The sequence below is a fragment of the Monodelphis domestica genome, chromosome 4, assembly GCF_027887165.1.
Source record: "Monodelphis domestica isolate mMonDom1 chromosome 4, mMonDom1.pri, whole genome shotgun sequence".
Classification (NCBI taxonomy): Eukaryota; Metazoa; Chordata; class Mammalia; order Didelphimorphia; family Didelphidae; genus Monodelphis; species Monodelphis domestica.
This window is the reverse complement of record NC_077230.1, coordinates 239,082,227-239,101,205: the sequence shown is the minus strand read 5'-3', so window position 1 is coordinate 239,101,205 and position 18,979 is coordinate 239,082,227. Positions and strand designations below refer to the sequence as shown.

The 18,979-nt window shown below is 44.3% G+C and overlaps 1 protein-coding gene across 8 annotated transcripts; it reads right to left on the bottom strand.

Moving 5' to 3' along the window:
* Window positions 1-3,384: 3,384 nt before the first annotated feature.
* On the bottom strand, window positions 3,385-17,654 carry TMPRSS5 (transmembrane serine protease 5). Of its 8 annotated transcripts, none has more exons than XM_007494783.3 (13): window positions 16,125-16,367; window positions 15,127-15,232; window positions 13,549-13,656; window positions 12,980-13,075; window positions 12,500-12,635; window positions 11,993-12,106; window positions 9,572-9,615; window positions 8,588-8,750; window positions 6,722-6,900; window positions 5,906-6,001; window positions 5,311-5,453; window positions 4,741-4,894; window positions 3,385-3,663 (listed from the first exon to the last, which is right to left on the bottom strand). In XM_007494783.3, exons 1-13 carry the CDS (start codon window positions 16,143-16,145, stop codon window positions 3,659-3,661), a joined length of 1,365 nt encoding a protein of 454 aa, XP_007494845.2. In that variant the 5' UTR covers window positions 16,146-16,367; the 3' UTR covers window positions 3,385-3,658. The 8 variants fall into 8 exon arrangements, with proteins under 8 accessions (XP_007494845.2, XP_007494843.2, XP_007494842.2 ...); XM_007494781.3 differs by having other exon boundaries at window positions 3,385-3,756; window positions 5,311-5,450; window positions 16,125-16,366; XM_007494780.3 differs by having other exon boundaries at window positions 3,385-3,756; window positions 16,125-16,365.
* Between the last annotated feature and the right edge of the window lie 1,325 nt (window positions 17,655-18,979).

The following is an 18,979-nucleotide window of genomic DNA, read 5'->3' as shown; positions in this document are numbered from 1 at the left end:
TAGGCAACTCAGTGGATTGAGAAACAGCCATGGGAGGTCCTGAGTTCAAATCAGACTTCAGACACTTAGCTGTGTGAGATTAAATAAGTCACTTAACCCCAATTGCCTAGCCCTTATGCATTGGAACCAAAAACATAGTATTGATTCCAAAACAGAAGATAAGGGTTTAAAAAAAAAGAAGAAGCAAATGACAGAAGCAAAAATATACATGCCTAGTCAGTCCAAAAGGGCAGTTCCAGCTTTGGGAGGTGACTTTGGCCAAACCAGTAAAGGAGTTTCTACATTTGAGAAGTCAGCATTGAATGAGGGAAGGGGGTAGGAAGAGACAGAGACATAAAAAGAGAGAGATGAAGAAGAGAGAGAGGGAGAGAAGAAGAGGAGAGAGGGGAGGAGGACAAAGACAGACAGAGAGGAACAAAATTCAAGGAATTACAGAAATAGTACAGTCCCAGTGAAAGCAGGTGTTTGTTCAGCACTCCCCAAATTATTTGCCTTCTGGGGGGAGTCTAAACTACAAATTGATGCCCACAGTAGTTATTTTCCAGCCAATGAGATGGCACTGCCAGTTGCTTCTGGCACAGCAAAGGAAAGGATCTTCTGGTAATGAATATGAATTTATACTTCTCCCCTCCCCCATAACTGAAAAAAATGCTGATAAACTTACAAGATTGTGTTCCTAAATGCTAATTGCATTTCCTTGTATAAGCACCATAAAAAATTCATTGTGGTTTTTAGCAACAAAATGCCAATTGTATTTTAAGAGCCCAGAATCAAAAAGTGAGGGCTGGGAGGTATATAGACTGTTATCCAGAGACAAGGCAAAGTATACAAATAATTAGAAAGAAAATTAGATGCTCTCAAAATCTGAGAGAAAAGATAGGGGTCAAAGATTATTTGTTGTAGCGGATAGAGTATGCTCTTAGAGTCAAGAATATATGAGTTGGAATCTGTATTAGACACTTGCTCGTTGTGTAACCCAGGGCAAATCCGTTAACTTGTCTGAATGTTTCCTTATCCATAAAATGAGGGTCTCGGACTCCAGAGCTTCTAATGTCCTTTTCCAAATCTAAATATAATCTTACGAATCACAGAACCTCAGAATTGGAACAGACCTCAGAGGTCATCTAATCTAACCCATGTCTCAAAAAGACTCTTCTCTACAACTTACTTAAGAAATGGTCATCTGGCCTTTGGGATGATGAGGAACTCACTACTTTCTCAGGACTGATCCATCGCCCCTGGAATCAAGAAGTCTAATACCTTTTCTTTGTGATAGCCCCTCAATTATTTCAAGACAACTATCATTGCCCCACCACCACAAAGTCTTTCTTTCTCCAAGCTAAACACCCCCAGTTCCTTCAGGGACATAATACTTAGGTGGCATGATTTCTGACCCTCCAGGTTTGTTAAGCCCCAGACTCCAGATATGATCTGACTGGGCAGAATACACTAGATCCATCACTCCCTTGTTCTAAACACTTTTGTTGTTCAGTTGTTTTCAGTGATGTCGACTTTTTAATGACCTCATCTTGGTTGTCATAGTAAAGACACTGAAGGGGTTTGCCATCTTCTTCTTCAGCTCATTCACCTTCTTATGAATTTAGTTATTTTGCACTTATTTAGCTACTTTGTCTTTATTCTGGGTATTTGTTGTCTCTCTCATTCAAATATATTTTTGTAAGTAGGATTGTTTCATCCATTGTTTTTGTATTTCCAGTGCCTATGCCAGGACTAGCACAGGGTAGGTACTTAATATATGTTTGGTTGGATTGAAATGAATTTTTTAATGGCAGTCAATCAACAAGTATTAATGCCTACTCGGTGGCAGATACTGTCTTAGGCACTTGAGATATAAAGATAAAAAACAAACAGTTCTGATCCTCAAAAAGTTTACATTCTATTGCAGAAAAACAATATATGAATATAAAATAAACAGAAAGGAATTTGAAAGGGGATTAGACTCAATGGCTATGGGAATCAAAGGAAGCTTCTTATAGGAGGTGGCTGTCATTCTTGAAGGGAGCTAGTGATTCCAAGTGTCATGGCAAGAGGAAGTTTATCCTAGGCATGGAAGAAAGCTTGCACAAAGGCACGAAAGCAGGAGATGGAATGTCAGGTATGAAAACAGCAAGTGGGATAGTTTATCTACAACATGGAGTATATAAGGAAAAGGCATGTATAATCAGCCTGGAAAGATCAGTTTGAACTAGATTGTGAAGGAGTTTAAATATAAAACATAGGCATTTGCATTCTTTTAGCTTAAGGTGTTGTTATTTGTGGCATCACAAGGATGGTATTTTGACTTGCAAGGGTTGGATTTAAGTAAGGCAGAGTTGCATAAAGTCATTGGCTTCACTTTCTCTTCTAGTCATCCAAGTCCAAAGACAAAAGCCAGGAGGCAGTGGATGTCCTTGGCTTCTTTGATGCCTAACTAAGCTCTAAGCCCTACACATCACCTGCTTTAGCCACTTTCATGACCACTGGAACAAACTGTCCTCATCTGCTCATTTTGCCAGGGGAAGTCGTCATGTGTGTGAGTAGACACCCCACCCTGAAAACTCATCAACAGGTTTGAGTCCTGTCAGTTACCCTCAACTTGGTTTAGTCCATCTACCCAGATAGTTGACCTGGGTGTGGCCACTGCACATGCTATAGCTTCAGGGAACCTTTATCCTAAAGTAAGTGAGCCACCAAGGCTTCATGAGTGGGGGGTTGCCATGGACAAATCCGTACTTTGGAAATATCAATTTGGCTATGTGAAAAATGGGTCAGAAAAAAGGAGAAACTGAATGCAGATAAGAAAACTGGGGAACATTGCAATGGTTTCTAAAAGGTGTAAGGGCCCAAATTGTGGTGGTGACCAAGTGATGAGATATTACAGCTAACTCTGAATCCAAGTATAGGCTTTTACATTTATCCCATTTAATTTAATTAGATTTAGCCCAGTCTAACTACATATATCTTTGCATAGAACATTTACCAAGAGAATGTCAGTTCCCTACAGGCAGAGAACTGGTTTTTGGTTTGGGTTGTTTAGTCTTTGTAGATCTTTGCCTACAGTAGACATTCAATATTTATTTATTCTGCCTTAGCATTCTATCCAGTCTTCATTATTTTCTCTTGGTATATCCAGCATCTAGCATTGTCCCTGACAGGGAGCAGCCACTTACTAAGCTCTTTCTGACTGATCCAAGGAGGAATAGGGCTAGTCTAGGAGACAGTAAGAGGATTCTTAACCAGTGATCCAAAGTAATGTATTCAAAGTCACATATATCATGGTATAGAAAGGACTAGAACTCAGATGTCCTGGTCTTCAGCCCTGCTGGTAATCTATCTCCTAAAGACAAAGACATGCATTCGCGCACACACACACAGATTTCAGGATAGTGGGCAGACTAAAATCATTTTATTTTTTAGGAAAACACTGACTCAGCTTACAGTTGCCCATGCTCTCTTTCTCTTCTAAGGCCTCTTGAATCCTTGCTTCAAATCTTCAGAGACTAACTCACCCAGAGACATTCATCACCCTCCCCACCCCCACCTTCTACAAGTTCTCTTCTAGAAACCTGAAATCCAGGTTAGAAGTTCCAGTAGGGATGCTTCTTTGATGCAAAGGCCCCAGGACCACTATGGGCAGTCTTGTCCACTGTGGGCTCCATCAGGCTGAGGAGAGTAGCCAACATCAAACCAGGGGTGACCAACGACTGCTACCTTCTTCACCCACTGCTGCTGTTGTACCTGTTGAGGACTCCCCACCTTCCCCCAGCCCCCCACCATCAAGATGCAATGAAACGGAGTCACAGTTCCCAGTGATATGTTTTCCTTCTTTGATTTCACCCTCCCTCCGACTCATAATAATTATCATAAGAAGAAACTATATGGGAGAGGGGAAAGAATCTTAAGAATTATGAAGACCTAGGGTCAAATCTTATATTGAGCTTATACTGGTCTCCTGCCATAAGTAGGTCATTTAACTTCTTTAAGATCTAGTCCCCAATTGTGGCCTCAGACACTTCCCAGCTGTGTGACCCTGGGCAAGTCACTTGACCCCCATTGCCTAGCCCTTACCACTCTTCTGACTTGGAGCCAATTCAGAGTATTGACTCTAAGATGGAAGGTGAGGGATTTTAAAAAAACAAAAGATCCCTTCACTACACTCACAGGAGAAGTTTCCCATACTGATTATATATTAGGTACAGCTGTAGTAGTAGTAGTGGTGGTGGTGGTGGTGGTAGTGGTAGCAGTAAGAGGAGTAGTAGTAATACTCTTGCTGCTACCACTATAATTACCAGTAGTAGTAATAGTAGTAGTGGTGGTGGTAGTAGTAGTAGCAGCAGTAATTTGTATTATTTGAACTATCACCAACATTTCATTTTATGTCCCCAATCACCCCCATGAGACAGGCAACACAAGTGTGGTCGGTTCCATTTGATGGATGAAGAAATTGGGGCTCAGTCTCATGGCTAATAGTGACCTCACTCCTGGCCATCTCCTTTCCCTTGTGTTCAGGGAAGGGAAGAGGGGAGTGGAGAAGGAAGAATGGCATAGAGGCACAAGTTTCATTCTTTTTTTAAGTTTGTGGAATTCCATTCTAGACACATCACACTCCCCCTCACCACCTCCCCCTAGTCAGGGACGTCTTCTCCGGTGCCCTCCCCAACTCCCAACAGAAAATGGGCACATGGGTGAAGTTCCAAGGCTCCTGAAGTCCCTATCCCTCCGCCTTGATCCCTCACTCACCTCCAATTTGATCATGAATCCAGTCCAAGTGCGCAGCCACCTTGGTATAGACTCCTGGCTTGCGGTGCTTCCCACAATCCCAGCCCCAGCTCACTATACCCACCAAGCGCCAAATGTCTTGGTCCAGACACACCAAGGGCCCTCCGCTGTCTCCCTTAAAGACCCCAGGGACAGAAACAGAAGGGAGAATTGGTTGGCTCTTCTCAGGAGAAGGATGCCACTTATGGCCACCGCCATGAGTCCTATAGCTATTGACATGCAGCTGGTTCCCCACTACCCCATTTCCCCTTCAGAGAGCATCCCTTCAGGACAGCCACCCCCACCTCCCTCAAAGCTCCTACAGGGCAGCCTCCCATTTACGGATCCCTTCAGAGCACTAGTGTTGGTAGTGATTTCTTATAAATCACCTTGGCTCAGGCTACGTGAATTAGTGCTTCACATGTACTTTTCATTTTCCCTGCCCTTTATGAAATGCCTCAACTCCCCTCTCCAACAGCCTGTCCCAGGAGCTCGGAGCTCTGGGACCCTCTCTTTCCGTCCCACCTACTCAAATCTCCTTCCCTCGAGCACCTGGCATGCGTCGGCGTGTCCATCCAGGTAGCCAGCACAGAGCATCTGGGGAGTGATGATGCCTTTGTACATGCAGGAGCTGTTACAGAGCTGGGGGCTGATCAGGGGCACCAAGACGTTCTGGAGGGTATCTGCAGCAACTGCTGGAGGAGGCAGAGCATGGGGCAACAATGAAAACAGAGATGCAGAGGCAGAACCTGAGGCCACAGTCTTGTGAGAAGGGAAAAGGGGAAGTCAGGATGGAAGCACTGGGTAGGCCATCATGACTGCCTGGGCCCTGGCCTTCTGTGAATGGCCAGTTATAAAGCCACAGAGGAGGGTGCTATTTTGAAGACAGACCAGGAGGCCCAGGGAAGAGGAAGGAATAAGAAAGTGATGAAGGGTTATCTTCCCAACATGAGCATAGCTCAAAGGATGCCAGGAGAGTAGATCTGGCCAAACAGGCCCCCCAGAAAAGGAGATCTGGGCAACAATGGCATGGGTAAAAGGGTGAGACGGTTTCACAGCCAATCTGCTCCCAGCGGGCCAGAGGTTTCCTCCCAATTGCTTCTTGTCTACTATCTCCCACCCTCCCTTTCTGGACCTTGCTACTCACCTTGTGCACCAGTGGAGCCCCAGCCTGACACCCAGCATTTGGAGCCCTGTGGGAAATCCTGCTGAATTTCTGGCAGGCACACAGCCCCTACCGTGTCTGTAGGAAAAGTACACAGCCCTGGCTTTCTACGTTGGCTTTGGTTCATTCACTCCTATCCCTCGGGTCTGAAGTCCACAGCATGGACCATCTAGCAAGCCTAGTCTCTATTCCTTATGCTGAAGACACCATGTGCTTTAGAACAGGTAAAGGGAAATCTCTTCAGGGGAGACATCCCCATGTAATTTCCTGATGGGATGCTATTTCTTATTTCTCCCAAAGTCTTTTGACTACCAGAGTAAAGCCAGGGGAGGAGGGAAGGGAGGGGGAGGCAGAAAATGGAAGCCACCCCTGGGGTGGGTGATTTGCTCCCTGCTCCCCACAAGGATTTCCTGGGAGCCACAGAAAAGGGGTGAGACTGAAAGGGCTAAGGCAGAGATCAGACAAGTAAGGCTTCTAGCTCCCTTGGCTAAGGAGCTCTGTTTTAGGGTGATAAATCCACTCCATCTCTTCCAGTCCCCCAAATCAGGGCACTGGTGCTGGAGCTAGTCCTATGCTGAAAATAGCCAGAGCTGTTGAAGCAAGAAATAAGGGCTCACTCACATGTTAAAAAACCTCCTATTTCAGCCCTCATTCCTTACATTATCAGGGGAAGTTGTCCCAACCTAGGAAAAAAATTACTGGACCCCTAACCCAGACAGAAGAACATCTTCTCTCTCCAAAGGCAAACGTTGTCCCCACCTCATTTAAAGAGCCAATGCCCATTAGACCATGCCTTACGAGAGAAGTTCAGTGGGGTCTGGAGTTTCAGGAGAGCAATGTCATAGTCTTGTCTTTGCCTGCCAGTTCTAAAGTGGGGGTGCAAGATGATCTTTTCCACCATGACCCCCTTGTGCAGTACGATGTCCCGGTGGCTCACAATCCCCACAAAGACCTTCCAGCTGGACATCTGGGACAAACTGCAATTGGACAATGAAATCATGTTAAGCATTGAGTGCAGGGGACAGTGGGGCAGAATGACTAAGATGCTGGACCAGAGGGCATGGACACAGTAGATAGGAAGAAGCTTCCTCTAGATAAAGGTGAAGCTTTCTGCATGTCTGCAGCTCCACAAGCACTAGAGCTGGAAGGGACCTCCGAGATGGCATCTAGCCCAACCCCCATTTTACACATGAAACACAACCAGGGAGGTTAGAGAACTTGGTCACAGGCAATAGACAGGCATAGGAAGCAGGATGAGAACTTGAGTGTTTGGACTCCAGAGTCTGTGGATCCCCCCTCACCCCAGACTGGTGCACACTAATGGAATGCTGAATAAGCATCTACTAAATATCTTATGGTTGTCTGATGAGTTAGATTCCAAAAGTATTCGAGAACTCCCAGCCCCTCAATTTGTTACTACATCATCCTCATCATCATCAACCAAAAATGTATTACATCCCCAAAGAAGCACTGTGGTATTAGAGAAAGAAGAGACAGAAAGCCTGGGCCCAAATTCTGGTTCTGAATTCAAATCTTGACTCTGCCAATCAGAAACTGGCCAACCTCTCTGAGGCAATCTCTCAGCCTCTCTGAGCCTGGACTCCTCATCTGTAAAACATAGATGAGGATGTTCCATCTACCTGACAAGACTGTTGGGAAGAGAATAAAGGAGAAAATGTGTACAAAATGGTAAAATTATAAAGAATGACATAAAAGGGAAGGGATTTAAATAAGGGTTCATTCCAAATATAGCTCAGACACTCCCTCCTTTCTTGACTTCCCAGTTATTAGCCTTTCTCAATCTCACTCTCCCCTCTTTCTTTGTCTCTGTCTTCTCCCTACTCACTCTGTCTCCCTCCCTCTTCCTCTGTCTGTCTCTGGCTTTTCCCTCCTCATTCTCTCTCTCTCTCTCTCTGTCTTCTCTGTTCTCACTCTCCCTCTCTCTGACTCCTTCCAACCTTCTTACTCACTCTGTCTTCTCCTTCCTTCTCACTTGCCCTCTGTCTCTGATTTCCTCCCTTGTCTTCCCCCCTCTTTCTCATTCTTTCTCTCTCTCTGTGACTCTGACTTCCTCTTCACTCTCCCTCTCTCTCCTTTCCCATCTCTCTCTCCTCTTTTTCTCTCCTGATAAAAATTATTTTGTATATATGTTTTTATTTACTATAGGCTTGTTCAGTCCCTTCCCTATAGCAGAGTGTAGGCTCTTTGAGGACAGGAATGGTCTGGTTTGGTTTTTCCTCACAGCCAAGCCAAGACTAACATATTGTAGGTGTATTTAAAAATGTATTTTGAATTAAATTGAAATGATGATGGTTATTATTAGCCTTCTTGAGAGCAGGAATCATTTCATTCTTTGTATTTGTATGGTCAATTCCCAGGACTTTGCCAAACACACACTTAATAAATACTTGCTGAAAAAAATCATCATCAGTTTAAGCATACTAAAAACTGCATGTGGCCCAGAGAGGGGTCCTGCCAAGGCCACAAAACACAAAACAGCACAAAACAAGACTTTGTAAATATCTACTCTACCCGCTAGAAGTTTATCATCGGTTTCAGACATATCTATATAGGACATAAAGACAGAGAAGCATGACATCCATCCACTTCCATGTGCTAAGGCAAAAGCTCATTAAGGTGGGGAAGCCTCTGGAGGAGACATACCTGGACATACAGTGGGCTGCAGTAACCACCCAACTTGGGGCCAGCACAGAGCCTCCACATGAGTACTGCGGACCATGGAACATGCTGACCTGCCAGGGCCAGCGCCCAAGGACAGCGGGAGTCCCACCAATAATCCGGAAAGTCGGGTGCTGAAATCCACACTCTGGCCACAGTTGGTTGGGGTGGAGAAAAAGGAAGAGAGAGGCTAAGGTTGGTGTTAGTATTCTCACTGAGCCCCTTGGAGAAAATGGCCTAGGCCTATAGGATAATAGAGTGGGCATAGCCGACTCTCAATTATTCTGAGGGTGCTGGTGTCTCCAGGGAAATGGAAAAGCTTCTTCATCCCCATCTACCAAGTCCAAACTTAGCTTCCCTTTCTGGGCTGCCATATTTCTTCCTGACCACATCTCACCCCTTTTCTCACTTCCCCCATGGATTATTAAAATAAGGAATAGAATCAACAGATAATGGAGAATTGGTCACAAATACAACAGGATCTTTTTTGAGGAATCAGGAGTTGTGAGAGCCTGGTGAACAAGGATGCACAAATAGTCACCAAATATATACAGAAGTGAAACACAACTATCTCCCCAATAAACAGTTGATACCCATATGTTTTATACCTTCTACAAATGATGGAAAAGGAGTTTTCCCATTGCCTAACCTAGGGCTCTGTACACAGCAGAGATTAATAAATATTTGGTGAATTCTATATATTGAAGGGTTTAAACTATACCCCTAATCCCCAGCTGGGCCACTAAGTGTAGAGAGGGGTCCTGCCAAGGCCATCTATTTTCACTTCCTAAGGTTAGGATTCTTGTACGCTTGTCCTATCCCCTCCCCACAGTAACATGTAGGCTCCTTGAGGACAGGAATGTTTTAGTTTGGTTTGTTTTGAGTTTTCCTCAGCTCCAAGCAGTGACTGGCATATTGTAGATGCCTTAAAAACTTATTTTGAGTTGAGGGGCATGAAATGTAACTCACCTGAGCATTTGAGGGCAATAACCTGGCCCAAGGCACAGCTGCTCCTATAAAGCAGTGGGTATAAGAAGAGGAAGAATTAATGTTGGATCCTCTTGCTCCTACCCAAAGGCTTGGAGTACCTCCATCTCATAGCTACCACTTAGGGAATTTGGGGCACTGTCTAAACACATTTCCCTCCTTAGAGAAGGGCATCCGAATGGTCACACTACTTCAATTCAGTATTAGCTCTTTTTTTTTAATCCTTATCTTCCATCTTAAAATCAATACTATGTATTGGTTCCAAGGCAAGAGTAGTAAGGGCTGGGCAATGGGAGTTAAGTTACTTGCTCAGGGTCAACAAGTGCCTGAGGCCAGATCTAAACACAGGACTTCCTGTCTCCAAGGTCTGTCTCTCAATCTACTGAGCTACCAAGCTGCCCTGCCAGTTCAGTCTTCATCACTTATGCAAAATCCACTATTAGAGCAAGGGCAGACCTCAGCTAGAATTAAAGTCAGGTGTTTTTCAAGGTGAAGCCAAAATGACAACTTTGTAGCAGCAAAAGCTGAATTTGTTCTGACTATCCTTCCAAATCAATCTTTACAAAGCACCTCAGAACAACAGGAGTCAAAAAACAACAGCAAGACAGAATGAGGGGGCTCTCCTACTGAAGACAATTTGAAAGGTAGGCAGAGAGAATTGCTTTTCATGGGATAAGGAGGAACCAGAAGCAAAACTGCACATAGAGGAGAGCTAACTGACCTCCATCCCACCACCACCACCACACCAGGTTCCACAACTGGGTATAGGCCAACTTAGGGATCCTAGTACACAGGCTTCACCAAAAAAAAAGCACCCCGAACCCACCCTTTGAAGTCCCTGGCCCTGGCACCAGCCCACAGTAAGGCCCAGAAGTCCATAGCACTGGGCCCTTTCAAGTCTCCACTGCTATAGGGAAGACAAAATAGCTCACAATGTAAAGCCCAGCAAGCCAGCAGCAGAGGAGACAATCATCAGCTTTCAGAAATCCCAGGCCCTTAAAAGCAAAAAATGGCTGGGAAAGTGAGCAAATAGCAAAAGAAACTCCTAACCCTAGGAAGTTTCCATGGCAACAAAGAACAGAGTACAGAATCAACAGTGGACAGTGAGAGCCAAGCAACTACATGCAAAACTTCAAAGAAAAATGGAAATTGTTTTAAAGTGTTGGAAGAACTTAAAAAGGAATTCAAAACTCAAATGAGACAGCTCAAAGAAAAATGAGAAAAAGAAATGAAAGTAATGCAAAAAGAAAATATCAGGTTAAAAATCAAAATTGGTCAACTGGAGAAACAAGCGCAAAAATCCAATGAAGGAAAGAGTAACATGAAAAGTAGAATGGACTGAATGGAAAAAGAGGATCAAAAGGTCATGGAGGAAATTCAGTTTTTAAAAATTAGAACTGGGCAAATAGAAGCTAATGACTTCACAAGACATCAAGAAACAATAAAACAAAATCAAAAGAATGAAAAATGGAATTTCAGGGAAAAAAAGATTTGAACTTGAATCCTGCCTCAGACACTTACTAACTGTATGGCCTTAAGCAAGTCACTTAGCCTCTATGTGATTCAATTTGCCCATTTGTAAAATGAGGGAATTGGAGTCTCAATAGCCTCTAAGGTTATCTCTAAGGCTGTGAATCTATGACCTCATAGATCTGTTTACAGTTTATTGTTGTTGTTTAATCATTTTCAGCTATATACAATTCCTTATGACCCCAATTTAGGTTTTCTCAGCAAAGATCCTGGAGTAGTTTGCCATTTCCTTCTTTAATTCATTTTACAGATGAGGAAACTCAGGCCAAAAGAGTTAAGTGACTTGCTCAGCAAGAATTTGAAGTTGGATTTGAACTCAAGGAAGAGGAGTCCACCTTTCTTCAGGCCCAGAGATCTATCAATCACAACATCTAGGATGTTTCATTGGGAGAAAATCTTCCAGGCCTAGTATTTTTTTCTCCTCTGGGCAGTCCACTGATCGTGACCAGGATAGGGGGATTTGTCTCTTTCTTGATTTGCAATTTCTTTTTTATTATTGTTGTTTTTAAACCCTTACCTTCCATCTTGGAATCAATACTGTGTATTGGTTCCAAGGCAGAAGAGTGGTAAGGGCTAGACAATGGGAGTGAAGTGACTTGCCCAGGGTCACACAGCTGGGAAGTGTCTGAGGCCAGATTTGAACCCAGGACCTCCTATCTCTAGGCCTGGCTCTCAATCCACTGAGCTACCTAGCTTCCCCCTCCTTTGCAATTTCTGGTCAGAAAAAAACTCTCTGCCTCATCCCTAGATGCCCCTGGTGGTCTGGCACCATTCCCTCCCCCTTGCAGAAAAAGGAGGATTTGTGCCTAATATGTCATGAGGAAATGGGAAAGATCACTTCTGCTGATCTCATCCCAAACTCTGCTCCCCTACCTGGGCTTCCACATCTCCTCCAGGCGAACCCCCAATCTGGGAAAAAGCTGAGCATACTTCTGAGAATTGCTGACCTTGATATCAGTCAGGTTCACTACTTTATAGTGAGTGAATCTTGACAAAAAAAAATAAAGAAGAAGCCATAGTACAGAAATAAGAAATGGGGTTTAAATTTCAACAGAAGTAATATGGGTTACATAAAAAGTAGACATTTCTAACGGGGAAGCATTGAAATGGATGGCTGAGTGAGGAAAGAAATATATTCTTCCTCTCTTGAAGTCTTTTTGTTGTCTTTGTTGAAAACAACACAGATTCTCAAAAGTCTGGGCTGAACTGTTTCCTTCAGTTCAGGCAAGAGAAGAGCCTACATGTCTTTACATTGGGAATTGTCTCTGAGAATAATGCAAATGTGGACCAAATAGAGGAATCCCCCCCTTACTTCCCCCTCCTCTCTCTTCCTCCCTCTAGTTTCCCACCCCTCCCTCACTCCCATTCCGACCAACCTACCTGAGATGTCCAAGGTGTCTACAAATCTGAGTCCCTAGAGCAGGACTCCAGCCCTCCTGGCATGCCAGAAGCCAGCCTGGCTGGGCTCCCACTTGGACTTCCAGTAAGAAGTTTCTGGTATTTATTCTGAAAGATACTGAAACCACAGCATGAAAAACCACAAGGTCCCCTGTGCCCACCAGCTCTCAGAAGGCAGGAAAGCCTAGGATCCTTGGAACCCAAAGGGTACTCTAGGAGTCTGGGCAATTTGGGGTTTATTGGGTTTGGGAAGAAAGGCCTGGGTACAGATATCTGGGTTTTTCTGGACAGGAACAGGTAGAAGTCATTTCCAAAGAGAAAGCAAAATACACAAATTAGAGAAAATCCAGATCCCCAAGCTCCAGATCCTTGCTCCAGTTTGAGCCAAATATTCCACATGACCCAGAATTCTCTGGACGACACAGCCAGAACCCTGAATGTGCTGGGGAAGAGGTCACCCACCTGACTTGAAGGCTATTGGGATGGGAGGTTTTTCTGTGCAGTCCATGGTTTTTTGTTGTTTGAACTTTGCCAAGGAATATGCCTTGAAAAGTAGGACTAAAGAAAGAGGGGAGACAGGAAGGCCAGGAATGGAGAGAAGATTAGGGGAGTAAATTTGTTCCAGAGGGGCCCAATAATGACCACTATAGAGAATTCTTTTTTTTTTTAGCCCTTATTTCTGTCTTAGAATCAAAACTTGTATATTGAGTCCAAGGCAGAAGGGCAGTGAGGGCTGGGCGATGGAGGTTAAGTGACTTACCTAGGGTCACACAGCTAGGAAGTGTCTGAAGGCAGATTTGAACCCAGGACATCCCACCTCTAGATCTGGCCCTCCATCCACTGAGTCACTTAGTAATCCCAACCTTTCATTTCAAACCTCCACCCATCTCAGGAACCTGTTCCTTTGCCCCTATCATCATAGTCTTCCCAATGGGTCAGTAAGTGATTTTTTAAGCCTGGGAAAGCATGTGACAATCTATATAGCTCAGTGTCCTTGGTCCCAGAGTCCTATTAATTACCATATCACTGACCTAGAAGCCAGATCCCAGCACCTATCCCAACCACCAGCACAGTGGACATGATCAAGGCATATCCACGCCTTCCCCAAGTTGGAAAAGCCCAGCAACCGTCCGGGAAGCCTGTAAAGAGGAACATAGAGAACCTGGGATCCCAGGACCCTGTAAGCCCAATCCATCCTGTAAGTGCTCCATCCCCAGGTTCTTCCTGCCCCCTCTGCCTCTCTTTTGGTGATTTCATTCCTCCCAGGGGCTCTGTGGTCCTCTCAATGCAGATTAACTAGCTACCTGGTGCTCGTCTCTCTCCCAAGTTTCAGGCTCACATCATCCCGCCCACCTGGATGTCCCAGAGGTATCCTGAACCCAATATACCCAAAACAGAAGTCGCGCTCTTTCTCTCCAAACCCATCTCTCTTTCTGCCTTTCCTGTTTCTCTTGAGGTCACCACCCTCCTTTCAAATACTCAACTCTGAAACTTCCCAGGTCTCCCTTGACTGTGCTTGTGCTGCCAGCCCCATAGACAATCAGAAGACAAGTTGTATGAATCCTGCTTTTACATATCTCTTATCTGCTCCCTGCTCTCTGCTCATAGGGCTCCCGTCCAAGTTCAAGGCCGCAGCACCTCCCCCCTAAACTGCAGCAATAGCCTCTAGCAGGACCTCCTGACTCCAGTCTCCTCACGAGTCAATCCATTCTTCTCATAGGTGACAAATTGATATCCTTTTTTTTTTTAACCCTTACCTTCCACTTTAGAATCAATAGTAAGTATTAGTTCCAAAGAAGAATGGTAAGGGCTAGGCAATGGGGGTTAAGTGACTTGCCCAGGAAGTTTATCTGAGGCCAGATTTGAAACCCAGAGCCTCCTGTCTCTGGGCCTGAGTCTCTGTGAGCCACCCAGCTGCCCCCCTCAAATCAACATCCTTAAAGCATAATTTGATCACGTCACTCCAACACTGGAGAATTATCAGTGTCTCACTATTAGCTTTAGGATAAAATACAGATATTTCTGCTTGGCATTTAAAGCCCTTCACAATCTGACTCTGGCCTTTCTTTCTGCAGTAATCTCACACTATTCTCTGTCGTGCAGCCTATCACAACCAAAATCAGCCAACTTGTGTCTTTGCCTAAAGACACCACTAACTTCGAAATTACCTAGTATTTACTTTGAATATACATTGTATATTCAGCTTTTGGTGTGCATACTTGTTATTTTTTTTATTAGAATGTGAGTTTCTTGAGAGCAGAGGCTATTTCATTTATTGACTCTATATCACCAGCACCTAGGATTCAGAGTTCTACAGCATAAATGTATAATACTTGCTTAATTGAATAGAAGTGCTTAGTAAGCTTTAAAAGGTCATAGAAGTGCCTCATTATGGAGGAAGAGGGAGAGAGAAACCCCAAAGATCTGCGTAGCCCACATCCAATAACTGATAGCTTTTGGGTCAGGCAAGGATGGCTCACACACTATATAGGCCTGTCACCCTCCTCTCCCCGAGGCTTCCTTCCCTATTTATGAGAGGCTCCTAAAGAACATGACACTTTCCACCAGTGATCCTTTAATTTCCCACAATCCTCTCATCCTGTCCTCACCAAATTCTTCTGGGTTCTCAATTATCTGTGGCCCATTTTCAGGATGCTTTTCAAGGATTTCTTCCTTTGAACTGGCTTCCTCTTCAGGATGCTCTTCCAAATCACTCTGGTCACACAGATGCAGGTTCGAGGAAGAAAAATCATTGAGAGATACACAGAATTCCCTCCCTCCATTATCAGTCTCAGACTCTTGAAGCCTGGTGAAGCCTATATATACTGACCCCTTCTCAGAATAATATTTTCCAATTTATAAAATAAAATACAGAAGATTATAAAAGAAAACAATTATATTAATAATTATTCTTATCATAACAGTATGTTATGTATGTATATACATTTAATCTATAACACAAATATATTCCAAATATATAATAAATATAATGTTAATCATAATAGCTAGTAAATAACACTTTAAGGATTTCAAATTTACAAATATTATTTCATTGTTCTTCACAGCAACCCCACAAGAGAAGTGCTATAATTAACCTCATTTTACAGATGAGAAAACTGTGACAGAGGTTAAGTGACTTGCCTGGAATCACATAACTATTAAATGTCAGAGACTAGATTTGAATTCAGGTCTTTGTGACTTTGTGACTCCAGGTCTAATGCTCTATTGTTGCTACCTCAGATATAACTCTTATCAAAATATTTTAAAAACAGGTCCAGGGCGCACATACCCCAGTTAATAACCCCAAGGAGTCTTAAATGCCCCTAAATCCTGGGTTTCCGTTTGGCAATCCTTTTCTTCCCGTCTGCTTCAGCATAGCTGCAAGCACTTTCCGCCACCCCAGAACCCCAGCCCCACAACACTCCTCACTCTTCGAGCAGATGGCTCGGCCTCCTGGTCTCTGGGGAACGTGCAGAGCACCATCCAACCCCTTAACTGACCCTGCCCTCCGCCCCAGCGTTTGTTCGTCCCCTCACCCGTCCTCTAATGCTTCCTCCCTCTCTCTCCTGGGCTAACTGTCCCTCCTGCCCCTCCCACCCCTCCCCACCTTGGCCGATCCTCCGTCCATGTCTTCTGCCTTTATCCTCTGCACTTACAAACATGGCCAGGCCTCCTGGAACTAGAGCCTTCCTTTCCTGTCAAGAGCGCCTACTCTTTCTAGCAAGGCACAACTAAAGTTCTGGAGGGATTCCCTCCATTGTAAATGGGAAGTGCCAGTTTCCTCGAACAGCCCCAGGAGCCCACGCCCACTCCGCTTCTCAGAGGAGACTTGGAGGGAGGGGGAGGAGCCGATGGAGAGGTTCGGGGCGTGTCCGTCATCCCTCTGCCAATGAGCGCAGAGCTGAGGGCCGGCATCTCCCAGCTTGGCGAGGGGGAATTTTGAGAGAAACGGAAAGGGGGCCTGAGACTATAGAACAGGAAGAGAAAGCAGTCTGTACCTGCCCATTAGAGGAAGCCCACGCAAAGGAGATCAGCTTCAGATCTGGGATAGGTTCGGGGCTCCGGCCGCCAAGTAAACATGGAGGAGTTCAGCTTCACCTAAGGAGAGGACCGGAGGGTCCCAAAGATGCTCAGACACACAGACAGAAAGACAGAGAGCCAGAGACAGGGAGACAGAGACACGCAGAGGCAGAGAGTCACAGAGAGACAGACAGGAGAGACAGAGATAAAGGTAGCAAGAGTGAGAGATATAGACAGGCAAAGAGATAGACACACAGAGAGACAGAGACAGAGACAGACAGACAGACAGACAGAAACAGGGAGAGACAGAGACAACAGAGACAGACAGAGAGTCACATAGAGACAGACAGAAACAGAGAGAGACAGCAAGAGTGAGAGATACAAACAGGATAGACAAAGAGAGGAAGTGAACCTAGTCCTACAGCATCTAGGTGGCACAATAGATAGGATCCCAAGTCTGGAATCAGGAAGACTCATCATCTACCTGAGCTCAAATCTGGTCTCAGACACTTAACCCTGTTGGCCTCAGTTCCTCATCTGTAAAATGAGCTGGAGAAGGAAATGGCAAAGGACAACAGTATCTATGCCAAGAAAACAGCAAATGAGGTCAGGAAGAGTCAGACCCAGCTCAACAATAACTTCCCTTTTGTGATTATCTTTCCTGATATATGACTTTTTTATGATAACTAGCTGATCACATCTACAAATGATCCAAACCCAGCAGGGCTGATAGGACCCCAAAAAAAATTTTTTTTGACAGGCTAGAAAATTGGGCTAAATCTAACAAGATGAAATATAATAGAGACATATATAAAATCTTATGCTTGAGTTCAAGAAATGGATTTCACAAGTATGAAATGGGAAATGCATGGTCGGAGAGCAATTTGTCTGAAAAAAATCTGGGGCTCCTACTGGTCAAGCAGCTCAGTTTGAGTCAACAGTGGGATATGACAGAAAACCATGAATTTGGGATACATTAAGAGAGACATGGTTTTTTTGAATAAGTATGTGATAAGGATTAGGCTCTGCCAAGCTGAGAGAAAGATATGGTTATCATATTGCTTTGCCTTCTCAATGAATGGGAGGAGTTGGAAGGGGGGAGATAATTTGGAACTCATGTTTAGAAATTAACATTAAAAATAAATAATATATATTTAAAAAGCTATAATGTAGAGGAGGGATTAGCTTATTCTATTTGGTCCCAAAGTGCAAAACTAAGAAAAATGGGTGGAAGCTTTGAAAAAGACAACAGTGTTTAGGGTCAAGACCAGGGCCTTCAGCCTGATAACCTACCACCAAATTGAGGAGGAAAGAGCAGGTAGATCTATGGGACTCATCATCTCTCATTGGCTTCGTTCAGATCAATGGCCTATAAATGGACCCAGAAAACAATCTCAGGAGACCTGTAGGATCAAATCCTACAAACAGGGCAGCAAAGAAATGCTACCCCTCCCCATGGATGGCATTATAAACAGAAAGCTGGGTCTGGAGTCAGGAAGGCTTGAATTCAAATTCAGTTCAGACACTAACTAGTGTGATCCTGAGCAAGTCATGTAGTCTCTGTCTGCCTCAGTTTCCTCATCTGTAAAATAGAGTTAATTATAGCCCCTTCATTTTAAAGTTAAAAAAGACCTCATACTCCAAACCCCATGTTCTCTCTCTACTGCACCACACTGGAAATGGGGGGAAAGGATTAAGACATTTATGGGGGGGGCAGGTTTTCTAAGAGAATTTCCAGGTACTGCCCTTATGAAATGCCTTTCCAAGCCTTAGGATCATCATTGAGGATCAAATATAAAGTCCTCAGTTTGACATTTAAAGCTCTTTATAACTTGAACCCTCTGTTCCCTGCCAGTGCTCTGTGACCCAACAATACTGGTTTACCTGCAGTTCCTTAACCCCAAGAACACATCCTATCTACATGCCTTTGCATTGACTATCTCCTACCCCTGGAATGCTCTCATCTCTGCCTCTTTAGTTTCCATGACTTCCTTCAATACAGGTCAAATCCCACTTTCTGCCAGAAGTCTTTTAAGGTGCCCCTGAGCTGCTGATGCCTCCTCCTCTCAGACTGCCTTCCATCTATTACGTATACATCTCACATCTACCTTGTATTTGGATGCTGTCTTCCCCATTAGAATGTACTTCCTCGGAAGCAGGCTCAAGTTTTGCCTTTCTTTTGTCTCCAGAGCTTACACAGTGCCTGGCACATAATAAAGGCTTAATAAGTGCTTGTCAACTGACTAGGAATAGACAATGAATGTTCAGTTCAGTCATATCTGACTCTTCATGACCCCATTTGGGGTTTTCTTGACAGAGACTGTAGTAGTTTGTCTTTTCCTTCTCCAGCTCATTTGACAGATGAGGAAACTGAGGTAAACAGAGTGAGGTCACCTACCCTGGGCCATACAGCTGGTAAGTAGCTGAGGCTGGATTTGAACT

Excerpts from the sequence above, each read along its gene's own strand:
- TMPRSS5 (XM_007494780.3), bottom strand. The coding sequence starts at position 16,145 with ATGGACGGAGGATCGGCCAAG. Across the intron at positions 15,233-16,124 it reads TGGACGGAGGATCGGCCAAG|AGTGATTTGGAAGAGCATCC; the intron begins GTGGGGAGGGGT and ends CTGTGTGACCAG. Across the intron at positions 8,751-9,571 it reads TATTGCCCTCAAATGCTCAG|AGTGTGGATTTCAGCACCCG; the intron begins GTGAGTTACATT and ends AACTGTGGCCAG.